At 35.8% G+C, this 26339-nt stretch overlaps 1 protein-coding gene across 8 annotated transcripts in view; it reads left to right on the top strand.

Moving 5' to 3' along the window:
* The window catches only part of ANKS1B (ankyrin repeat and sterile alpha motif domain containing 1B), a 397248-nt gene that overhangs the window by 118940 nt on the left and 251969 nt on the right, over nt 1-26339 (top strand). For all 8 annotated transcript variants that reach the window (XM_077783569.1, XM_031507463.2, XM_031507479.2 and 5 more), the window contains one exon: nt 19718-19854. In XM_077783569.1, coding sequence (XP_077639695.1) covers nt 19718-19854 — 137 coding nt within the window. The remainder of the gene's footprint in view (nt 1-19717; nt 19855-26339) is intronic.

The following is a 26339-nucleotide window of genomic DNA, read 5'->3' as shown; positions in this document are numbered from 1 at the left end:
TGTGTTCTCAGAGGTGTGTCCACCTTCAATTGGTCAATATCCAAATTGACCTCTTCCTTCTGAGAAAAATTATTTTTCCGTGTCAAACCGTGACAATATTGTCCTGTTGGATATTGTACCGTTCTATTCCAGAACAGTATCCTTACTCCTTAAACTAGACATTTCTGCTACTCATTTTACTTTTTATACTGCTCTTCTATTTAAAAAAGAATTCACATGACATATGTGATCTTGAAAAATAGTAATGAAATTTTATTAGTTCATAAGCCATGCATTAGTAATTTCCTTTTGCTTTTAGGGATGTAATGAAATATTGTGAATAATAGAAACAAAACATCTTGGAAAAGGTGTAAATGAAGTTAAAAATATGTTCATTAATGTAATGTGGTTTTGGTCACTTATACAGGGTCCAGAATACTGATTTAGGTATTGGGGATGCTTTGGGGCTCTGCTGTTAAAGATCCTTACAGACCTTTACCCTTAGTAGCTTAGACATTCTGTACCACAATCCATCCATGTACCTCATAGTGTCATCAATTTTATTTAGGAGAAATATTGAATGATATCTGAGCTACATTACCAACTAAATGCTAATTATTTTTAGTTGTAGTTAAGTGTGTGTCCCTACCGAGTAGGGAGATTATATTTCTTTGAGTCTGCTTTTATAATTTCTACTACAGAAACTCCCCATGAGTATGACTAGGTGGCAGTTTACATGTTAGATCTTCAATAATAGTGAGTGATGGGTAGTAATAATTAAACTATTTTTAGGTCTCCTTGAGTATCATCAGGAATTAGAGAGGCCTTTTCAAACTGTTTCTCCCAAACAACTTGTGGATGAAAATTTTTCCTTGGGCAATTTGATCTGTCTATGCAGATTAACAAAGGTTTTGATAAAGCATCTCAATGACAAGAGACATTTCTCTCTGTAAACTGCATGAAAATCACCATTGGATAAGAGAATTCTAGTTCAAGAACCTCTTATGTTTCGTTATGCTACTTTGCTGTGGCTGCAGTTCAGGACACCTTAGTGAGCCATCTTCAACTCTGAAAACAGCTGAGCTGTGGCAAAGCAGAACTCAGTGTGGGCTGCAAAATCTAGCTAAGAAATAAGGTAAATACTATGGGGCTTCACTTGTGCTGAGCTCTCAGCCACTGCACAGTCAGCAATTCCCAAGGCAGTAATTTTAAAGATAACTCTTGTACAGCTACTCTACCCAGTTACATCAAAGATATGGATTCTATCAGGGATAAAAATTGTCCTTAGATATGTGATGTGTTGCCAGTAGCCTATAGCAGACAAACACAAGGGAAGGAGCTGGAACATAAAGAAAGAGATAGCAGCTATTCTGCTCCTTTGCCCAGTTAAGTGTACTTTGAAGTAATCTTGCCGTTGTCACTCAGGATGTTTTTGTTATCTAAAAAAAATTGCTTCATTATGGTTAAATGCCAGTGACTCGTTAGGAGGACCAGGCAGTTAATAAGTCTGTAGTTAATTATACCTTCTTCTTATGGCCTAATAATCACAACAGGGAAATTGATATATTGTATTAATTCAACGTCTACTACTTTTTTATTAAACTGTCCCTAAACTGGCCAATTCTTTGCACTATTAGGGGATTTTTTTTTTATTTTTTTTTTCTTTCTCAGCCTGGCATCCCTCTCCTATCATTACAGTGAAAATGAACCTGAAAACTTGTCAGTGTGTCATATCACCTCAGCTGTATAACCTCAGCTGTAAGACTGTGTCAGCAGTCTTATACAAATATCTAGGATACTATTCTCCAGAAACCTGAATAGAAAAAAGAGCCTAGCTGTAATAACATTTTTATCAACATTAAAATATGTCTTTTACTTAGTTTCAAAATCATCAAACACTTGGCTTGGTAAATGAAGTCCTATTTGTCTGATCATCAGTTTCTTGTTGACTGCAGTAATCCTGAATATTTGCACACTTCAGTTTTCCAGATTGAGACTAAGATCCCAAATACATTTTTATAACTTGATTAATTTATACCTTCAGTTTTGTGCAGTCATTTCCTAGTTATAATCAAATCAGTGAAAAGCGGCCACAAGAAGGAACCATCACACTGCCAGATACAAAAAATTGTCTGGATAAATGGAAATTCAAGAGTGTAGCTTTAGTCATTGATACTTCACCACTTTGAAACTCAAATTGATCTGAGGGCAGTTAGAAACTTTTCTGAAAGCCACTTACATTTGAATTGCTTCAAACAGAAGGACTGCTAATAGAGCTGTATTTCATTTAAGTAGGCTTTTTAAACCAGAGATAGCAGGATATAGTGCACTTAAACACCTGACCTACAGTCTAACTCCCCAGGATTAAATACTTTCAAGGAAAGATATTTAGTGATCAAGAAAAATCATCTTAGTTGTATAGAGGGAAGAGTATAATAAAGGAAACAGGGTAACAGTTGATCTAAACCAGCTGAAAATACTCTATGAAATTTAGCCTAATTTAACACAAATGTTTCTGAAACAGCTGGATGTTCATGAAGGCTTTTGATATTGTGGTGCTTATTCTAAATCATTACTACCTACCTGCCATCAGTGCTGAATTTTCTAAGCAGCAGGGATGCGAATGGAGAACTTTGGAATGCTTATCAGGGCCATTAAAACTTGGGACATGCTTCAGGACCTGACATGACATCACAGCACCAGCCTGCCAGAGTTGAAGAAATGTTTTGACAACACTTTGGCACATGATGTGATTCTTGGGGCTGTTCTGTGCTGCACCAGGAGCTGGACTTTGATGATCTTGTTGACCCCTTCCAAGGAATTATTATCAGAATATTCTGTGATCAGTGATGATATATGAGTGCTAATCAAATATCCTTTATTGTTCTGTCTATTACTCAAGGGGACATTATCTCCAAAGGTATAATTGGCCTGTATGTTGAGCGAGAAGTGCGGAGCCCCTCAGAGTTTGTCATTACAGAACACAGGACATGGGTATCGTAATGTGAGCCCTGCATCCGTTTGGTGGAGTTGGTTCACTGACAAAAGAGGGTAGTGTTTCCATAACAACCTAATAGCTGAACAATCTTAGGCAGCAAGCATTTTCTTCTCTGAGTAAATTTTTGCCTTAGAGAAATACTCCCTTTGTTAACTAAAGTTTCCCAGTGTTCAGGATGTTTTGCACAATATAATCCCCCTTTACGTTTAGCATAGAAAGAGTATCATAGGCCATGGAAAGAATGAGCAAGAGAGTCTCAGAGTGCCTTGAAACAATGACAATGCTCTCCTTAAAGGGAGAAAAATTAGATCCTAGCCTTTGTGTAGTTCCTTTCAAGATAGATCTTCAATATATATGGGTTTTGTGCCTGTTGCTCTTCAAAATTGTCTGTATTAGAATCACTGATTTCTGTGCTAGTGTGCTAGTTATTAAGAAGCTTCTCATTTCCAACTTCAGTGTATTCATGGACAACTCCAGTCAAGACAGAGATAGCCTAAAATTCTGTTTGTGGATAAGTTGGAGCTCTCCAGGAGCTTTTCAGAAATCAAATCTTGGTTATAATATTTATAACAATGGAAGTGGTTGAACTGGAAAACAGATACCTTTTTTCCCAATTAAATGTTGTATTTAGTCCAAATGAAAATAGTTTGATTTTGCTGTTTATGTGCTTTTTTGTAAAATTTACTTCAAATTAAAAATTGAAAATTAGCAAAATTTTTCAGCTGAGCTTTTATTCAATAACTTATTAATAGTAAAATTTAGTGTCAAGACCTTTTTTTTCTCCTGTTCTTTTTCTTCCTTTAACTCACAATTGAGCTAAATGGACATAATTTGGCTATGATACACAATGTATCAATTGACTTGTTTTAACAGGTTCATTTGTAGTGTTGTATGGTTTGCATTCAGAATTTCAAGATATACATCTTTGCCAGCACACTGTACCAGAAACTGAACTACCCTTCTCCTGATTTTCAGTGGTGACACATTTTATATTTGTCATTCTGACTGCCACAAGTGCAAGATATAATGCTCACTTATCAGAAACAATTTTGTCTAGTACATTAATATATGTGTACAGCTAAGATTTTTGATTTCATGTGACCTTTTAATGAAAATCAAGAGAGTACTGATGGAAGAGTGAAATACACAGTAGCTTTCCTATCTTGCATTTTGCTGGGTGTTTTCTTCAGTGCAACTAGTTCTTTTTTAAGCACCCTTCAAAACCAGAAGAGATTCCTGAAACTTATGCTGTAGCTGTTTGTATAACAGAAATAACAATTTTAAAATTTCTTTTAAGTTTTAAAGTATCTTCTGGCATTTTATTGTTCCTTTTATTGTTTTTAAAGTACAAATCCCCGGAATATGAGATTCTTGGGACTTTTGTCTCATCATAATGATATTTTCATGCCTATTTTTTGTATTTCTGATATCATTTAATTAGGATGCTTTCTATTGACTTTTTAAATACTGTATCTCCTAGAGGAGCACAGTTCACCTGTGGTCCTGTGTTGGTCACTGTTTTATTGAGAGGTGTTATAGACCTGCTGATCTCAATATATAGGTCTTCAAGTGATCCGAGTCTCAAGCTGACATGTATTTCTAATGTCATTGATGTTAGCACATGTTTTGCCACTGATTTCAGTTATGTTAGATTTTCACTGTACATCATCTTCCAAAATTAGAATTAGGAATTAGTGAATTAAGTGTTGATATGAGACTGGGAGAAATGTCTCTTTTGGGATGAAGAATGAGGTACTATCTGTGAGAATATTGCCCTTCTGATTTTGTCTGAAATCAGAAGATGCCTCTCAAGCTATCTGCTGCACTGTTACGGTTGCAAGTGGCTGTCGATGGGTCAGTGAGGTGTGTAATTCTGATTTCTGCCCTGTTAACTACATCCTTCAAATCACATATTGATAACACATTGAAGCTGGAGTCCACCCTAGCTATATTTGGGTAGTGTTCAGGAGGTGAGTGAGACAGCCTGAAAATCCTTTCTACAGTTAAGTTTGTTCCTAGGTTGTCCAGGTTTGTAGGTTTCTGGTTTTAGCCAAGAAACAGGACCAAGTGAATCTGTATTCACTTTTTGTAGACATATGCTGTCCATATTCTTTCTTGACATGTCTGTAGCCTGCTGGCAGTAGATACACCCACAGTACACATCTCCCCTCCCTAATGTTCAAAGAAGAAAACATCTATATTTTGTTTCAATTTTCTGCACAATGTGGGATTTTTTTTTTTGTTAGAAGTTACGAACAGAGAGGAAAAGAATTAACTTGTTGTGCAAAATAAGCACCATTTTCATTAGGATTTGACTCTAATTATAAATGTCTTAGCAGAACAAATTAAGAGATGAGGGAAAATAAATTATAAAAAGTTTCAGTAGCAGTTCACCCTCTAGCTTCCCCTCTAAGCAGTCCTGGGCAGCATGAGATAAAGCCATAGATTCCTCTTACACAGCTATTCCATTATTGATTCTATTTTAAACAGTGAAATTTTATATGTGGACAAACCTTTGTTATCATAAAATTTTCAAATTAATAACTAGAAAATTCAAATCCTTCAATTTTGTCATCAAATGCATGGCAGACTCTAAATCCAAAGTACTATGATAAAAATGAATTCTTTACCTTGTTGGGAATAAAAAAAAATCAGTCTTTTTTTTTTTTTTTCTTCCCTTTCTGTTAACTTCTTGACTTTTGAGAAAATGAGCATTTTTCCTGCAGGGCTAAAATAAAACTTCAGTGTCACAAACTGAGAAGTAGACAGTGGAACAGACAGAAGTATTCAGTGATTGCTGTTTCTAGAGTGCTTTCTTGGCTGACTCTTCCCCATTTAACTGGCAGCTTTCAGAATCCTGACAAAGAGCATTAAAGGAATGAGGTTTATGTAGGCTTTTTGACACTCCTTCTACCCATCCTGGATTGGCAGGATAAGAATGATAAAACTGTTAATTTTTTTTCCATTTGGATAGTGCACTTTTCTCATATACATGTATCTGGAAGAGAATTCAGTATAATTCTTTTTAAATTTTCTCCATTGCAAACATAGACTGCTTGAATAAAGTTTATTAATCCAAATATACTTGTCGTACTTACCTCTCTTCCAAAATCTTTACATTTTATTTTAAAAACCAAGGTTAAATAATATCCATTTTTTTCTGAAGCAATGCTAATTTGTATGACCTACGTCTCTTCCATTTACTATTAATGGTGATCCATATCAGCAATTCCATTATTCCTGATCTCAGGCTGAAAGCCTATAATGACCAAGGTTACTCCATTAGCTTCCTTTTAGCCTTCTTAAATCTTATCAATATGCCAGGTGCTATTAAAAACAGCACCATTTATTGAGGTGAATTCTTGCCAGATCTTTTTGAAATCTTGGATACAAATTAGATATATTGATTAAAAATTTCTAGCTATAGTAACTCTCATTTAACATTCCTTTGGAATATTTTCCTGTGAGTTTCTGTTTGATATTTAGGGAAAATATTTTTCATCTCTCAGTTTAGAATATTGTTGCTCCTGACACATTTCTGTAGTGATGTACCATAATTTCATGTATTCCCTTGTCCATTTCCCCCACATTTTTATGACCTTGATGCAGCAGAAGTCATGTGGAGAAATGGCATTATAATAATTAAGGCTTCTTCAGAGTGCATATGCACAGGAGACTGAATTGAGATTGCACAATTGAGGTGTCAATTCTTACATATTGCAGCTCTAATGTACTTTCCTTTAAAACCTTATCATCCCTCTAAAAGGTTTTTGGTATATAATTAGGATAATTGCTCCCAATCATGTGCTCCCCTGGATAGCTTCTTTGATAATATTCTGAAGAATGAAGTGTTATTCTTAAAAACTCTTTGTCATATTTGAAGTTAAAACACATGGGGATGGCTGATACCATGGGATCATTTAATTAGCAAAATACCTGTACTCTCCGCCCATCCACTGTGTTCCAGTAAATATGTTTATGTTGACGTAGTTTTATTTTCCAAAGGACTAGCTTCCATTTTCTCTACAAACTGAGAGAAAAAGGCTTCTGCTCAGCATATGTTAAAAATTTTCTGACGTTTCATTGGGTTTTACTATTATTCATTAAAATGCCGTTGAAAAAAATCAGCCCTCACAGGAGTTTTTGGCAATTTTTGCAAATGAGTGCTCATCAAACTGTGTGCATTCTGACCAAGCTCAGTTTCATCCATCCTGGTGTGATTACTGTCTAGAATGATCTCATTATACACTTGACTGCATGCTGTCAGACAAAAACCCTTTTACAAATCAAAATAATAATTCAAAGGAACATAATTATTTTTGGCTGTTTCTCATTTTAAAGTCCACATGAAAATATTTTTTAGCAGGATTTGAGTTTTTCTTTGTTAAATGACTATTAGTTGCCACATCCTTTGTAGTACTTTTGAGTTAGGGCTGCAATATATATAGACCACATAGAACATATTCCATTCTGGTAATACTACACCTCAGAGTGCTGATGGGATGGTTTGATGATTGAGCAGATGTAAATGATAGTGCCTTTCATAAGTGGCAGTAACTTAATATATAAATGGGAAATAATACTTCTGTAAAAATCACCAAATTGTTAATATTAGGAGTAAAACTTCATTTATTAATTTCTTGACAGTTTATGTGCATCTGGTACGTTTTAGAGGAATATAAGCTTGAAATATGTCTAACACTGCACAAAGGTCTTAATAGGCATATAGTAATATTATGTGTCTCCTGATGCACCTGTGAATTTTCTGCAAACCTTACACTGAATTTTCTACAAAGCTTTTCAGTTTGACTCTTTCTCCATTTAGGAAGCTGGAAAGAACTGGTTATCTTGAGCTCATACTTTTTATCCTCTTATATTCAAGACTAGATATTATGCTATTTTACATGAAGAAGAAATTGAGTCCTATAGTTTGAGAGATCCAGTGCTCAAGAGCTAGTGCTTCACTTGAGTTATGTCTAAAATGCAATGCAGTTCCAGTACTGTAAAAAAGGCTAAAGAGGTTTTCAGAAGCACTGGAACTGCAATAGAGATATGTATTGAATCACACAAAGAAATGTCTTTTGTTGAAGATTAATTTCTCTGCTGTTTGGTCTCTTCCGATGATAAAGCTGCTCAGCTCTGGGTGTTTAATCAATACACTGCAATATACATATATTAGGGTACTCTAGACATTCTCAGCATTACCAGTGATCCTGATGACTCCTGCTCCTTGTGTAGTTTTTCCAGCTTTTTTTGGTATTTCTGTATTGAAGGTTGCAAGTTTAACACAGTTTAATAGGGAACGGTTTGTGACTTACTGTAGATGGCGAGTAGATGTGTAGCACATTTTTTGTTATGTAATTACCTTTGATTTAGCTATTAGATTTGATGACTTGGGCAATCCCTTGTATTTCTCTGTCTCATATCAGGGACATGGAAGATCAGGTTGAGAACCGTAAATATCAGACTATAAAATGAGTGACTATATCTGTATCACAGAACATGACAATTCTGTTCAATGCTGGATGCTTCCTGTGTGCATCCCAGCTCCATGACAGACACCCCATGCAGTAAGTCTTCCCTTTACTCACCACTTAACAAACTAAAAAAAGTTTTTCTTGTTCTTCTGTCTGGCAGTCTTTAGGAGAATTTATTTTGGTAACTGACTGTGTCAGAATTGGAATGTAATTTTAGCTTATATCATACAATCAATGAATAGCCATGCTAATAATTTTATTTCAGCATTGGCATTAATCAGATCTGAAATACTAGATTTTATTATTTAAAAAAATACTCCCATTTATACTGTCTTTACTTCTCCAGTAAAAAACAACTGGAATGTTGTAGTTTGGTGAAAAGAATTAATACATTTAACTGTGTTCCATTGAGAACTCTTTCTAATGAGAATTATATGTTTTGAGAATTTTAATAAACTTCTCTATTAACTTTGGTACATTTGGAAAGCAGAAATCTTGGCATAGCTTGCTAAATTTTGTTAAAGTCAAAATATTTGTCACAATATTAAGCAATTTCTAAAATAAACCAATTTTGTACATAATGAACAGATTTATTTGCTTTATGCAGTGTAATAAATGATTAAAAAATAGAAAAACATTGATTCCTAGTGAAGGTACTCAGTGTTACATTAAAAAAAAAGTCTTTCTATTCTATTTGAAGCTAAATAAAAACTACTTATTTACTTCCATTTTCTCTGCTTCTGTCTCCCTTTCTCATCTGCTAATCCTGATGGCAACATGTAGCTTGCTGCCAAAAGGTTTACTTCTCTTTAGAGATTTGATTTTTGTTCTTTTTATACCTTTTTATGCCACCTCAAAGAAAACTTGAAGTGTGCAAGTGATGTAGGATTTCACTATATATCAAAATAGGGTGGGAAAGGGTTTCTATTGCCAATCCACAAACATATAGATGCAGCACGTACTTAATTTTATTTAAGAATAGAATAATTTGCTACTGCAGCAGAATATCAGATTAGTATTTTTTTTTTGTGATATGCATTAAAATACCTCAGTTTCGGAAGAACCCACATGAAAGAATATGTTCACACCCAGCTGCTTTATTGATATCAGAAAACAAAGTCTTCAAAAAGATCATTTCATATTTTGTGGCTCCAGAGCAGGATGTGTTCTTTCTGTAGTACAGTATATTGCTGTATGTGGTGGTAACTGTTCTGGATGATGACATTAAAACCAGCTGTTAGTAAGAATACTTTTTCCCGTCTAGCTCCAGCTCACCGCATGTCCGTTTTTTTTCAGAAGTCATTCTCTTCATGATGGAAGATACATAATAAATAGTGTAGCACAATTAAAAGCATTTTCTTACCCATAGTACTGGGATTGACACTAAATTTTTATCCAAGAGCATTTCCATTATTTTTACATCTATTATTGTCTTACATTAGGGTGAAAAGATATCAGACCTTTCTGTGAATGTTGTGTAAGTAAATTTTGAAAAAAAAGCAAACTTTTTTTTATCAAAGTTGTCTTTCAAAGTTTTTCTCATCCAACCTGTTATAACTGCAATAAGATTTTTCTAGTGATCAATTTAATAAAAGTGTGTTCTAATGGAATAGTGGCATTTGCAGTAGGAAGTAGTTAGTGGTTAGAAGTTCCCCTAGTAAGAATAACAGGACTTGTGTGGATCTTTTAGTTAAATTATTACCTGTATTCCAGTGTGATTTAATTGTGATTCTTTGTTATATTTTAAGAACTTTAAGTTAAAGAAACTTGAAAAAATTCAAGCCTTGTCTTTCTCCATAAAACTTGGCAACCTCCCCAAGGTTTTACTTAATTATAATCCCTCTTTGTTTTGGCTCCACTGCGCTGGAATACTCCTTCTTGTCTAAATACACTGAATGGACTAAAGTTGCATGGTCTAAAAATTTATTCATTTGCTGTCCATAGCAAATACAAATGGCATATCTTTTCAATATATACAAAGTTTTGTGCTAATTTTATCATGGATCTTAGAGAACCTAAAACAAAAATAAGAGAAACCTGTGGTGGTAGCTAATTAAATATGCTGAAGTGTTGAGAAGATACTAAACACTCAGACAAGTTATATAAATCCTGCTTTGTCAGTCAGAAGATAAGATTACTAATGTCTAAATATATAACACTTTTATAATATATCATTTTATCTGAATTGGAGGAGACAGAAAATTAATGCAGGAATATTAGTAAAAGGGATAGAATTTTAGTATTTTTTTAGATGAAAATGATATGTACAAATGAGATGTATAAATTATGGCAAAAAAGTTTCACCACACTAATGATAAAATCAAAAATTTGGAAATTAAAAATTGCTATACATTTTTGGGGGGGTTTTGAGTTATTAGAAACTTCAGTGCTGTAGTGCTAAAAATTAGCTGGTTGGAAAGTGGATTGTGTTATTCCAAAATAATCCCCAGTATTTCCTTTATCTTTCTCAAGTCTTTTGACCATTATCAGGGTAACATGATATCTATATCTGTCTATATAACTGGTCCACTCTGGTACAGATGCTTTGGTATCTTTTTCAAATTGAACAGTAAAGCCCATAAAGATTCCCTGAATTCTGACTGTGTATTTGTAGTGTATTCTATGTGCTGGACAAGTCCTTTATGCCTAATGAATATAACGGTTACATGACACAATATGCAATATATATTAACAATATACTTCTTTCAGTGTAAATGTCATTAAATACAAAAATATAAATTTTCAGGGTGAGAGTTGAGCTTCCTAAATCTCTCTGAAGCTGCTTGAGAATTTAGATGCTTTAAATAGGAATAACTGGAAACATATTAAAACATTTCTTTCTCTTTGGTTTTTAAGTGTTTTGGTTAGCACTTTGCTTTCAGTGTTCTGATAAAGAGCTTTATCAATTAATTGATACTTAGAAGAACTGAAAATATAGGTTTTTGCAATTAATTGATTTTCACTGTACATGTAGATAGATGTATATTGGGAGGTTTATCTTCAAGACTGTTTAAATTATTTATTAACTGAGCTTCATCACTGGGGTGTGTGGCTATCATTAGCATTATTTAAATTATTTGAGAACACTTTCACCACTTTTTGTGCCTTATTTTCTGAAGTAATTAGACAATATAGCCTAATTCAGTAATTATCAGTTGCCTTTATAAGAGTCGAGTATTTTTCTGCACGCCACACTTTGGTTATTTTCTTTGGTTTTTAGAAGTCTTATGAAACACTAAAGCACACATATGATTGCATTCAGTGACCTCTCACTGATAAGTTGAATTTGAAAATAAGCACAGAAATCCCCAATATCTACCATTGTTTTTTGGGGTAATTTTTTTTTTTACAAGTCTATTAGGAATCCCAGTTTTTAGTTAATGGCTAAGATAACCAAAAATATTTTGGCATCTGTAATTATACCCTATGCTTTTCACTGAACTCCCAGAAATATGGCACCTATATGTTGAGACAGTGCAAATATAGAAAATTATGAAATATCTGTCATAGACAAGTGTAATCATTTCACTAAAAACCGTTTTAATATGGAAAAGCCAACAAAAAAGCCATTACATAAAAATCAAAAAGGTAGATGGCAATTGTGTACTATTGTTTTTGAATGCTCAATTAGACATCAGCAGCTTGCAGAGGCAGTCTCCAAAGGTTACTCAGGAAATGGTGGAAATCACCCATCATCTCTCATTAGTACTTAATGAGAGATGTTTTTCCAGACAGTTGCCTGGTAATACAAGGGTTATGTGAGCTTGAAGCAATTCCAAAGTCTGTTTGTGCAGGTGGGTGATTAGAGGAAATAAAAACTTGATAATAGTCATACCCAACTCTCTTGGATGATGCCGAAACAACTAAACAGACCCCCTGCTGCCACTGGAATGCACTTCACTGGTAATTAATTTCAAATACAATCCTGAAATAGCTGCCACATCCAAGACTGGGCCAGTTATGGCTTTGAGTGCTTTCAACAAGACAGTTGCAGATATATATTTACAATTCTACTCAGAACAGTGGTTATTCAGGTTTAAGTGTGTGGGAACCAAGCAAATTCAAAAGAGCACGTTCAGACAATTGAGTCCAACCATACTCTCTATGCATGCAGTGTAGCTACCTACTGATTCTGTTATTCACTATTCCATCTGTTCTTTTGAAATGTCTCTGGTAATGTTTGTTCCTTGAAATCCTGAAATACATGTTTGTCCTTATCTGTAGTTTGTAGATTTATTCCATGTTGAAGAGTTATGTAGGAGAGAAGATTTGCTGTGAAGATTTAGTCAAGTTAAAACAATTTTAAAGCTGAATCCTATGCTATGGGAAATTACTTGGTCCTGTTTGAGGCTACTGTGTAACATGAATGCTTTGGTTATCTCCCTGACAAAATAGGAGATTTTAAATTTTTTTCTGGATTTCTGTATGAACTGCTTAATTTACTATATGCTATTGCTATTAATCTTTGCAATTGATCCCCTACTTACAGGGGACAACACATTTTTATCACACATGCTGTCCAGTAAGTCTTACACATGGCATCTGTGAATAAAATCAGGGCAGTTCCTGCTATTTTGTGATCTGCTCTGCTCAGTTTTGGGTCTATGTTAGCTCTTTCCTATTTGATGGCTTGGGCTCCTGCCTTGTAAATCTGCTCTTGCTGGAATATAGCAGCCAAAAGTGATCCACAGAGAATGGACTGAGCTCAAGTGCTCTTCTCACACTTCTACTGAAGTCTGTGGGTTTGGTTGCAAATAATGGCTTGATTCTCCTTGCTCTGCCTTAAAAAGGGTTGTTAATGAGCCCTCTACTAGATTCAGGGCATCGCTGGGCTGGAATTCTCTTTACCATGCAGAGTCAGATTTAGATGACTCTTCATGTGGGCCTGTGTCTCTCTCTCTTGCTTGGAGATCAAGCTCAGAGATTCCCTATAGTGGAATCAGGGAAGTTCCTGGTCTCCTTAGCATGAGGGTATCAGAATATCCCTGATAAAGCATCCATATAGTTGATTATCAAATAAATCGGATATTGCTGCTTTATCTATCACTCCAGTGGAATTATAACTGGCAATTCTTTTTTCATTCCAGCTGTGAAGATTTTAAAAGGTGACCATTCCCCCATTAACAAAGAACATTAAAATCTGTTCCTAATGATACCACACATGATGGGCCCTACATTAATGTGTTAATTTCTTAAACAGTCAATTAAATTAGCCATTTTGGTGTCTCTGTTCTGCAAGGAGATGTATGTAAGTTCAGTCACTGCAGACTGATCCTCCAGAAATAGTACTATTTCCATAATATCTTCTTTTTCGCTCTTCCAAGATTTCTATTGTGATTAAGACTGATTTCTGTCCAGGACAGATAATTTGCATTGCCATGTTCTTTTTAGAGCTTTTTGCCTTCATTTAACATATCTGATGTAAAGAGGACCTGTAACAGACAAAGGTACTCCAACTTTTTTTTTTCTAAGGACGGATCCAAACCCATAGAAATTGCCAGACTAGATAAGAGTTTTATAATAGTCTAGCAAATTGAGTCTGCTATAATTGATCAAATTTATGTCTGTCTTGTTAGCATACTAGAAAGCACGTTGAGCCCAGATGGCACTGAGCTATCTGGACCTTTATGCACATTTTTGCATTATCCTTGATGATGTGGTGTCAAAAACAGATGCAGGATTTTGACCTACCTTCAAGTAGTTTGAAACATTGCATGAAATATTCCACACTGAGCAAAGCTCGAGGAAGCTATTATTAATAATAGGGTGCCTTTGGATTTGTTGTCCATTTATGTGTGCAAGTTCATCTCTGTATATTTATGTGTATGTATGTTCATGCACATTCATTTTTCACCCTTGTCTTTTTTCTCTCCCAGTTTTGCACTGAACAAACCTGTCCAGGCCCTGCATTTGTAGTATAAATTTCTACAAGGTCATAATGATTAGGCTTTGTGCTTTAAATATTTTTGTTCATGCCTATTATTTGTCATTTGGGATGTTTTAGAATTTAGTATATGTATTTAAACACAGCATTAGGTGTGTAGTGTATAATCAAGTTCTAGGCTATTACTGGTTCATACCTCTACAGTGAAATATACATTTCTTCCACAAAAATCTGAGAATATAGTATTTAAGTGACTCCAGAAATGGTTGGAATATGGAAATAAAATGGGTGGAGTGTATATTTGCATTTTGACTCAGGGCACTGGATGTGAATATGAAATAAAACATCATTTGCAGTTACTATTAATTTCTTCAGTCACATGCCAGCTTTGCAGCACATAAACCAGATTCTTTCTGGATGTGATGCTCCATTTTAGGTGGGCACAAAAACACAGGGTCATCCTGGATGCTGGAAGTTGTGACTAGCATGTATGATGTGGGTGTATGGTGGAATAAATAAGTTGCTAGATAGTGCTAGGAGTTCAAACTCACATATATTTTAAGTGGATTGTCATGCAGATCAACTGCTTTTGATGTGCTGATCCATTGCCATTACACTAAGTTGCAGAAATAACTGATGTAATAGCTAATACAGACATAACTGTAAATTTTGATAAGGATGCTAGCATGTTTCTGCAATGAAAGTAGAAAACTAGATTAGCTGTGTGTTCCATTTTAAAGATTTATTTCTGAGATGAAATCTAATTTTAACTATATTTCTGGAATATGGGCTGTGTCTGGTTTTTGATATTTTGCTTGCTGGGATGCAGTAAGTGTTCTGGTTGGTGTACTTCATATTGCCTGATAGTTAATATTGTGGCATTGTATACACATAGTGCCTTTTCTTTGAGTACATTATGAGAAAAAAAAAATCTCTTAGAAGTTTCAGTGAGCAGTCTGTGGTTTGTCCTCACAGTCCATAGATGGATGAAAATGTCAATGAAGCACTCGTTGAACCCTGGTGTTATGGTCTGTTATTATCCATGAGGGTATTTCCCTCCATTCAGTGCTCCGTAAGAAAAAACACATGTGAAACCAATGACTGATGTCACATAGCACAGGAAAGGGCAAAATTCCCTGTATATGTTTTTTTTTTAATCATCTAAGATAAACAGTTGGCATTTTTATGTTTTTGTCTGACATCTTTAGAAGACAACCCTAGAATAACTCCTTAGTTTGTTCTTACAATATACTAAAAGAACACATACATACATTTTCCTTGTTCTATTCTATTTCCTTTGCCTGGAAATGAAGAAAATTGAGAATGTTAAGTCATAAAAAAGCATTTTCAAAAATCAGAATAAGCTCAAACTACATTAGCCTTGTGACAACTTCACATGTGATGGAGGAAGGAAGGAATATTAGAGTATGCTGCATGTCATTAGTGTTTTGCTGCCAGATGATCTCTGTAGCCTTATATTTTCTCACTTACACAGAAACATCTAGATTATTGCATCATGAGCCAGGAACTGGAAGAGTATGACAGTTGTAAATACTTCCCTGTGGGCCCCATCTGTAGCACCTATCAGAAATTCAGCATGAGAGCTAATCTTTCCTAGGTAAATTTGGTAGTTTCTTAAGTTTCCAAGTTCTATTTGCCATGGCATGTTTTTCTGAAACTTGCGGTGTTGCCATCATAGTTACCTGAAGGGGAAAAAAAAATTGCCTTAGTTTTGTCACCAGGGAAAATTTTAAAATTATTATTTTATAATTTAATTCCAAATAAAAGAAATTCAAATATACTCTTAATGAAACTATAAATACTATATACATAAACAGGTGCTACAAATTGGTTGCAGAAACTAATTTGATGGTGTTGTTCTCTCTCTGATGGAGCAGACCCAGGTAGTAAATCATTATTGGTTGCCTAGTGGGAACATCCTACTGTGAAAATAAACAGCTGTCCACAATAAAGAAATTGTTTACAAGAAATCATTACATGTCAGAAACTTAGCCCCTTGAGAAAGAAGGAAAGGCAAGAAATACTGAGCAGTTGGATGGTTTTTTTTGGGCTGTTTATTTAAAAAAAATTATAACTTCTTTTTGTAAAGTTTTGTTTGAGACTCTATAAACATGATTTTTTTTTAATTGCTGCTTGATTGTTTCTTGGAAAGAAAATCTGTAACTACTCTTTTCTCAGGAAGGTAAAAAAATGAGTTCTAGAGTGAGAAATGCTCCACATGAATCCAGCCGAGTGCCGGGTTTTCCCCCTTCATACATGCCACACATCGTAGCTGGAGATATTTTTTCTCAGCTCTGTTTTGTGGGGCATGTAACAGCCCTGTTCCCCCTCCTGTCTGCCTTTCAAGAATGTCACTCCCAGTCAGTTCAATGCCACTTGTGTGGCATGTATGAAGGGGGAAAACCCAGCCTTCAGTGCACTACTACAGAACAGGGTCAACAAGAAGTCTTCTATGCAAAGACCAAAACCTTGCTCATATATCTTGACTCCTCTGTTACCCTCTTCTGCATATTTGAAGTGTGGTTAAACTGAGCTGAGGTGACTATCAACAAGGCTTTGAAACAGAATAAACTGGTGGGCAGACAACTGCTATTGTTACCATTGACACCAGTCTGTGTTTCTTATGATGTGTCCTTTGAGTGATCCATCCTTGCAATGCTTCTGCATCTGCAAGACTGCCTGATTTCACTTGCAAGGCTTTCATGTGCTAAGTAGCTCAAGGGCACTTGTGCTAAGCACAGCCACACAGGCTCACAGGGAAATAGTGGCAGAAAGGCAGGAACTGCTGAAGTATGGAGTTTGTGTTCTTTATAGCTTTAGCTGTTTGTCAGAGACAATCATCTGTTTGTTCCTTGCACAAATATGAGTAAATAAATGCACTAAGTGCACTTAGCTGGATTCATGTGGAGCATTTCTCACTCTCAAACTCATTTTTTACCTTCCTATATATGGTGCCTGTATTCCCACATTTCTTGACAGTAGTGTAGTAGTCCCTTGTTTGTTGGCTCCCCAAAGAGAGGGCAGGGATCTCTTAGAGCAACTCTGATTCCTCAGTAACGGAGGTTCATTGATGATTTTCTATCTGTCCATAGAGTAAAAGGAGATGCTGTTTCGTAGTCTGGAGCAAAAGACACAAAGATTTTCAGCTCACTTAAGGTGTTACTCATATCTAGCTTTTGTCCTCACTATGAGATTTTCAGAGTATAGCGAGGCTTTAGAGGTTTCTGCTCTTGCCAAACCCATTTTTGATGAGCTGGGTTTTCATATCACAGAATACTCATTTACATGGTGCGTGTGAACAACATTATAAAGTTAGACACCAGGTCAGGCAGGAAAGAATGTGATAGACTTAAGGCTTTCTGAAATGCTACCAAAATTCTTCCATGTCAGTTACATTATTGTGAGAATTAATTTTCAGTTCTTTTCTAAGGTTGTGTAAAAATAGTTTTGATACATTGTATTAACACACCTTTATTACTTTAGGAAATAAATTACTTCTGATCCAAGCTTTCTGCACATGCTCATGATTCAGGAAAAACTCATCTGGGTTGTAAGACTGCACACCTTTGGGACTGGCAATTTCAATGAGATACTTTTAAAAAAAGTTGGACTTTTCTGTTTCTGTAACAGGGAGGGGTTCACTCTGTCAGGTAACACCTGAGGTTATCTACAGGACATGTCCATTTTGGATGTCTGCCAATCTGCCATCTGAATTTTTGTTTATACTTGCATTAAGTGCTGTATTGGTATTGCTGAAACACTCCAGCCTGACATTTGTTTTGGAAGAATAAATTGTCAGACTGTATTTCATTAGAAACTTTGATTAGAAACCTCATCCAGTTACAGTGTTTCTACAGGAAGAATACTGCAGATCTCCTAGAATCACTCGTGCTATGAAAGTATTTGTAAATTTACTTTCCTGAAACTATTCCCCTTTATCCTATTATTATCTCTGTTAATGTAACTGGGTATTTCCTTCCTTTCAATATCTCTGTTACCCTTCCAAGAATTCTTTCAGGTTAGTAGGACTGAGAGAGAGAAGCTTTGTCATGGCTTTCACAGAGGCATTTGTGACTTGTGCAGAGGGAGGAGCTCATGAGTGTACCTGTAGAAGTTGGTCAGGCAAAAATTCTCCAGTTTAAGAGAGCTGTTTTTTCTTATTGATGTTTGGGTTTTTCTGGAGTAGATTTGTCCACAGAGTGGAAGCACATATTGGAGAACCACCACAATCACAAAAAACTTTCTTTCTTCTGTGAAGCCTGCAGGCTGTCACAGACATGATATTTGACAGCATTGTCTTGATGCAGTGCTTCAGGTGTAACAGCACATTTTGGAGCATGGAGCATATCTTTGTAACTCAGAAAGGTGCTCATTAAGTTCACAGGCACTGTAATAACCACCATAACCATACACAGGTGATGGCACTTTACCCCGAATCTGAACTAAGGCATTTCTTTGCTGATACAATTTTAGAGGCCTGAAGTAATGTGGAGTTTTTTGCCTTCTGCTAAGTCATTCCAGTGATGGGTACTCTCACAGCTGAGAAGCTATTTCATAGTCCTCTCTACCCTCTGATCTGATTCTTACTAACTTTACATTGATCAAACAGCATTAAGAACATTTAGAGAATGTAAGAATGTTATTTTAAGTCCTTTTAATGGTCCTTCCCAGTGCCATAAAATGGTAAGAGCAAAATATGTCCAAAGAGCAGTTTCCCATACACATGCAGATATGCAAGTATTTTTAGGCCAGCTGTAGGTAATATAGCTGAGATACTGCTGGAAATGAAGTTACTGCAGTGCAGAACTCTATGGAGGATGCAAATTTTACCCAAGAGACTGAGCATATTTTCATGTAATTAGTCCTTGCTGGTCAGTTATGCTAATCAATCACAATGTTAAAGAAAGTTGTCAATGATGGCTGTTAGCGTGTTTTAAGTTAGTATATGTTTGTGTAACACATGGATATATGTAAAGCTTGGTCATATGTGTTAGGATTTTCCAGGATGAACTAGAAGTTGCATTATAAATCTCCCTTTCAAGTTCCCCTGTTATAGTGATAGTATTTGAATTCACTGTCAGTAATTCAAAGTAATGAAAGTAAAATATTCATGCTTGGTTTCCACCTCATTTTGTTTAGATACTGAGAGAATGCTGTATGTTGCCTTAACGTAGAATGAATGTATGGACTGAAAAAATAAGTGTAGATATGCAATATATTCCTTGACAAATATATTTAAATTATATTCAGTTTTATAAGTTTAAATAGTGTTCTGAGTAACCTGTTTTCAAAGTTCTTTTTTACTTTAAAATCTATGAAGTATTTGTAATTTCACATAGATGTTATTTTTATTCACAGATAATGCACCTCAGGTAGCAATTACCGCACCAGGATCTGGTAGCCATAGAAACAGCTCCACAGGCCCAACACCTGACTGCTCTCCTCCATCACCAGACACTGCACTTAAAAACATAGTGAAAGTCATACGTCCTCAGGTAGGTGCTCACCATAAGCATCCTCTTATTTGTTGTATTTCTCCTTTTAATAGCAGGCTGTGTTTGCACGTATATAAGAGGATGTTATGGCTTTACGCATTTGATAGGTCAAAGGCATAAACAGAACACAAAATACTTTGTCTTAATTCAATCTTAGTAGCAGAAGATAAAATATTTTACAAATGAGCCCAAATATATAGAGAGCTATCTGTAGATGTTTCATATAGTGCTAATAATTAAGGAAGTCCTTCTGCAGTATTTTGTACTTTTGGATACACTTCTTTTAAGGTTATGTTGTGATTTTATCAGCATTTTTTTCATATTACTTTTTCAGGTTTCCTTTCTTTTCTCTGCATCTTCATTTGCATGAAGTTATAATGTTTCATATGTTTTTTATTTTACTTACCCATGCAATATTTCTTATGAACTTCCATATTGCTAATCCTGTTTGGGAAACAAGATGCATAATGTGTGGAATACTTGAGTGCTCCATATAATTCTTTAAAGAGTGCATCTCTTTAAAACCAAAACTTTAAAGTAAATACATGCTAGAACTTGAATCAGTAATATAGAGTTAATCAGCACAGAGGAGTTTATTTTAGAATTGTGGGATTATGGGTAAACCAGAATAAACCTTGGGATGATCTGTTTCTTTGTTTAAAAAGCCATGACATTAGGTGTGCCAAAGCTAGCTCAGACAACTCCATGCTGAATTGACTAATTGCAAAACTTTTTTAGGGTGAACCAAAAGAACTTCATCTACTAATTTTGGGTTCAAGTGCAGCCATCTGTTCCTTATTCCTAAGCTGGTCTCTGCAGCTGAGCCACTCTGATGCTATTGGATGCAGGCTTTGTACCATGAGTATGTCACTGGCACTTGTTTTACTTGAGGAGCAAGCTGATGGACATGATATTTTCCTAGGACTTGAATAGGCCAGGTTGTTTTGGTACCACACAAGTGACTGTGTCACAGTGTTGGAGGTGAATTTTCCTTTCAGTTCTTACTGGAGTGCACAGTTGAGAAGGTCTTGCAGAATTAAAGGTAATTGCTAGGTGCATTTATCGTTTCTGTCTAGGAGCCATTGGCTTCCTGTGGCTGATGGTGTCACTGTACAAAAATTGGATTGACAGGCTGGTGCAGACCATCCCCTTCTGACACCACCACAGCTCAGTTTCCACATGCTGGTTTAAATCTAGATTGCAGAGAGTCTAAAATTACAGTTTCTTCTATTTTTTATTTTTATAGTTGTTTCTCATTTTGCTTGTTTCTGTATTGTCTCTGTCCCTCCCACCCTACACCAGTCTATAGTACTGAAATGCCTCCTTCCTTCCAAGCTGTTTTTTATAGTAGGTGGCAAACAAACAGAAAGGTAATGAAATATTGTTGAAACAAGCTGTTATGTGATAGCTTGTTGAAAATAGCATTTAAAAAGCTGTTTCCATCATAATATTGCCAACAGATGGACCCAGAACACTTCATGGTGATGTTCTCCTGCTAGTTAACTCTGAATGGATTCAGCAGATTCTGGGGAGCTATTTTCAAATTTAAATTATTCCATTTACTGACTCACAGTGTTCTCATCATTCTGCAGAACAAAAGCTAGCTCTGTGATATATATATGGTCAGAACTTTACCACATTTCCTAAAATGTCTCTCACATGGCCCTACACATGCATGCTCCCTGTACAGAAAACAACAGCAGAGAGACATAATGTACATTGTAAGACTATGTGCTAATACACGACAAGTTCGATATGCTGTGGCATTCATATCCCGTTATACTTCTCTTTTTTTTGTGTGTTTTATGCACATGTATCCCCCAGTATTTATTTTATTTGTTTTTGCTTTTTATCTAATCACCTTCCCCTAAGACCTCAATTCAAGAATTTAGACAGAGAAGCTGTAGATGTTTGCAATATGCTGTTTGCTAAGCATTAGTGTTCATTCTGCCTGCATATTTAATTCCTTTATTCCATTCAATTACATGGCAAGCTCTTTGAAGGGTAGCACAATGGGATTCTATTCCTGACTGACCTCTCACCATTCATGTAAAACTAATGAATACTGTTACACAATGTATGCAAAATAATTAATTTTCTTTTGGCTGCCAGGGCCTCTTTGCATTTTTCTAGCAAAATAAATTGACTTTTAAGAGATCTAAACCAAGGATCATATAGATTTCCAAAACAGCTGTCACTTCTTTCCCTTTTTCATGGGAAAGTTCCAGCAAAGGCTGAATGGGAAACCCTTCAGCAGCCATAGGCAGGCTTTGGCAGCTTGGATGGAACTGCCAGGGAAGTCTGGCCTTTCAACACATATTTTTATTTGTAGCCTTACTTACCTTTCCTGAAGGGTGGTTCATATACTGGTTTACCAGCAGTGAGGAGAAACACTGTGTTTCTATGCAACCAGGACAAGAGGATACAGTCTTAAGGTGCATCAGGGGAAGTTTAGGCTAGATGTAAGGGGGAATTTCTTCACAGAAAGGGTGATTACACACTGAAGTGGATCACACCTAGTGGAATGATCATCCCTGGTGGTGTTTATGTTCAGTGCCACAATGCCACTCACCTCTACTACCTTCAGTCCTGAGGCTGGCATACTTAACAGTATCCCAAGGATGTGTGCTCTTCTATCTGTGCACCTTAGTTATGGCTTGTACCTGTGATCTAGTATTTTGCAAATAAATTCATTCTTTTCAAATTTTCCCGTGGTCAATCTCTGAAAGAATAGTTTTTTGAAAAGTTGCATATATGCAGAAAAGAAGTAAACAGAATTTAGCTCAGGTCTGGAAATACTTGATTTTTTTTGTTGTTGTTGTTGTTTTTGGTTTGTTTTTGGGGTTGGTTTTTTGGTGGTTTTTTTGTTTTTTTTTTTTTGTTTTGTTCTGAATGTCCAGATGAGACTTCCTAAGTTTTTAACTCTTGAATTGCTAGTTAATGGAAACTTTGAAAAAGTAATACACTTTCAAATTAAGGACATATGCTGCTGTGTGTATTCACAGCACATGGGATCCAAAATAAGATGGAGAAGGAGAACAAGTAGGTAAGTCTCCAAGCTTTACTTAGTTACATTAGTGCGTAGAGTAAAATATTACTTACCTTGTCAGACTGTAATTTTAGAAAGTGATAGTAAAATGGAGCTTGTTCTGTCACAGTTCCTGTAGCTCTCAGTCTGGATGAAGCCTGAACAAAACTGAACTGCTTGTGATGCTTCATGTATTTTTTGTATTAGCTACTCAATTTAATAAGTTTCTCTTTATTTATTTGTTGAGCTCCATTTGAAAAATATACTATATCCATAGAGGGAGAAAGAGCATCTTTTTCCCTGTAAGAGTGTTTTTTTTTGCTAGTGTTGTTTACCTGTGGGTCTTGGGCCAATTCTCATAAAACTGAATTCTAACTTCTCACCTTTAAATTTAGTTATTAAATGTAGTCCAGCATTTGCATGTTGTCTTCTTGTCTTTTTAAGATATGTTTCAAATTGCTTAATGTAGGTATAGCTTTTGATATCAAAATGTGGATTATTAAAAATTATTAAAATTATTTTAAAGTTACTTTGATTTTATCTATCATGAATTAGTATTTTCCCTATTTTATGTGAATAACCCAATTTCCTAAAAGTGTTGTTTCAATGCTATTAAGAGAGTTTCTGGTAGGAGGACAAAGGAACAAAGAATTTCAGTGTTTCTGACATGATGAAATTTCATAATCTTGTTCTTTCTGATTTTATTGCTAAGATCTGCAATAATCTATTCATCATAATATCTTTTTTTTTCCTTATCAATATGGATGTGCTGTCTTTACAGAAATCAAAATTTTCCCCCATTTACCTTTTTTTAACCTCTGTAAACAAAGTTGCAATTTGATCTATGGCTCCTTATTCACCTGGCTAAGACATCTATGAATATAGTAGCAGCTAATATTTTAAACATTATCAGGCAAAATAAATTGTCTCCTTTCCCTGCAGATACTAACAGAATCCTGCAGGACACGTGTAGCCTCTGATAGACCTATCCCACTTGTTTGGGCTACCAGGTGTATGACTGTTTTTGAATGCACAGTGTGCCTGTCAAACCTGTGTATATGTGGTTTATCAAGGCATAGGGAAAGTCAAGGACCAAGACATTGCACTCCCTGTGTCAGCCTGGACATGAATGGACAGACCATCTGTAGGAGATGTGTGCTCCAGAGCCTCCCTAGCTGACTTAAAAAGTGATAATAATTTACATTAAATGAAACTGTTTATAATTCTTTTTGCTGGTAGGTGCAGGAATTACTTTGAACACAAACAAACAATCAAAAATTGTCTTAGTGGAAACTCTGGAAAGTCACAGTTCCAGAAAATAAATTTTCAGAGCTAATGGTTCCATAAACAGGATTTTCAAGAGGATTAGTGTAACTGTTTCCCCATGTTGAAACAATGCAATTATTTCTGCCTGATTCTTTCCCCTCCACTGGCACCATGCTGTGGTTTCCTTAGCTGTTCACAAATGAAATGCACACCTGGTCGCAGTTGGCTTGAGTTGGCACATCCCTTTCTCTGCCAGCGTAGTGAAATCCCTGCTGGAGGTTGCTGCACCAGTACACAACACCATGAGAACTCCGTGTTGCATCTACTGATCTTGTTTTGCAACACACACACAGAAAATCTGTTTTGTTCCATTTTACCACAAAAAGGAGGGCTGGAGAACACTGTTATGCAATAAATTCTCTCCACTCTCTGAATGAGAGCACAGGACAGCAGGGGTGCAAAGACCTTCTTTGTCCTATGAGCTGCTTTCTGTGCTTAGCTCCACTTATAACATGCTCAGCTAGGCAGGGAATAACCAGGAAAATCACTGTGAAGAAGGAATGTGCAGGCACACGGTGCTTCCTGTTCAAGTGCACACTTCTGCTGCTGCTGTGTTTTGGTGCTGACTTTGTGCTGTGTCTGGGCTTAGCACAAGGGGCAGATGGGACTTAAAAAAACCCAAAATTTTGCTGGAAATTATGATTTTGTCAGGGAGCATATCCAAGGTAAAAGCCACTCCTGTGTATGTGCTTTTTATGAAGTTCTGGGAGGTGCTGAGCATTCCTCAAACCCTCTAAAATGAAAACGTATTCTACAGTCTGCACATGGGTAGATTTAGTGCTCATCCCTTGTGTCCCTGGTCTGGAGATTCTCCCCAGCTGTCATAGTGTTTCCAATGTTATGTGTATCTCTTAGGGCTGCAGGCACATTAAGGTGGTTGTCAGCAGTCAATGACCTTGATTCTATGTAAATATATTTCAGATTATTCTCTCTGTAACAGGGAATGTCTATACAAATCTACTGCACACAGTTTGATGTCTTCTCATTCTAATGATGTTGAATAAAAATAAAGCTCCTAAATAGCCCTCGAAAAAAAGGAAGCAAAGCAGAGTAAGAGGTGTACTGTCAATGCCATTAAGATGTGGTTAGCAATTTATCTATGCATGACTGAAAATAGGATGGTCATTATGAAATTATTTTATTCTGGAATATTGAGTACCAAATACAAAAAAAGGTTATGGTTTGAATTGTCTCAGAGGCCTGATTCCTACACACCCCTCTCCCCCAGCACACAACTGCCCACATCCACCTATTTTACCACAGCATTCATGGGCAGATGTGTAACAGCTCCAAAGGAGAATATTTGGAAAAATAATTCCTTGGAGCATAATGGATACTCTGTGACTACTTAGTAACAACATTAAACAAAATATTATTTAAGAGATGCACTATAAGCGATCTCCTTTGACAAGTAACTATAAAACATAATTCTATTTCTATATTTTAATTAGGTCTAATAAGAAAATATAAACACATCTACCCAGTACATGGTACTAATGAAAACAGCAAACAGTGCTTGTAAGTGCATTTAATTGCAGTTCAACAGGATACTAAAACACAAATATAAATTAAAGCAGAATAACACTCTATTGTGAAGAGTGTTAAGTTTTAAAATGTCACTTGTACATGCATATATCTTTCTTTGTTGAAGCTGGTTTCTTACCTGGAGAGATTTTCTAGGTAGTGTTTCCTGATTCAGTATAAATACAAATCATGCAGAAATATAAAACATTTTTCCTATATGAACATGTAACAGACAGGTGAGACACTATTTTTAAAAGTAGCTCAGATACTGAAAGGAAAATCTATGGCATTAAAATGATCTTTAGCTCTGCAGAGTTGTCATCTACACTGTTGAATTATGGACACAGTCCCGTGTATAATTTTTGTAGTGTACAATTTTCTTTCTCCAAACATATCCACTGACAGGCCTGATTTGTGATTTGAAAAGACCAAGCACCATTCCTGGTAGATAATTCTGCCTTGAAGACCCTTCTCTGACACCTAATGAAGTTTAATTGTAGGGGTGTGAACAAATCTGCTCCAGTTGCCCTGCCCCAGTACATAAAACGCTTGGAAACAGTAATGCGTTCAGAATTTGGAAGATTAAAGCCTTGCATATTGGGCCTTA

The sequence above is a fragment of the Lonchura striata genome, chromosome 5 (genome assembly GCF_046129695.1).
Source record: "Lonchura striata isolate bLonStr1 chromosome 5, bLonStr1.mat, whole genome shotgun sequence".
Classification (NCBI taxonomy): domain Eukaryota; kingdom Metazoa; phylum Chordata; class Aves; order Passeriformes; family Estrildidae; genus Lonchura; species Lonchura striata.
The sequence above is the reverse complement of the archived record's forward strand: the minus strand, read 5'-3'. Positions and strand labels throughout refer to the sequence as shown.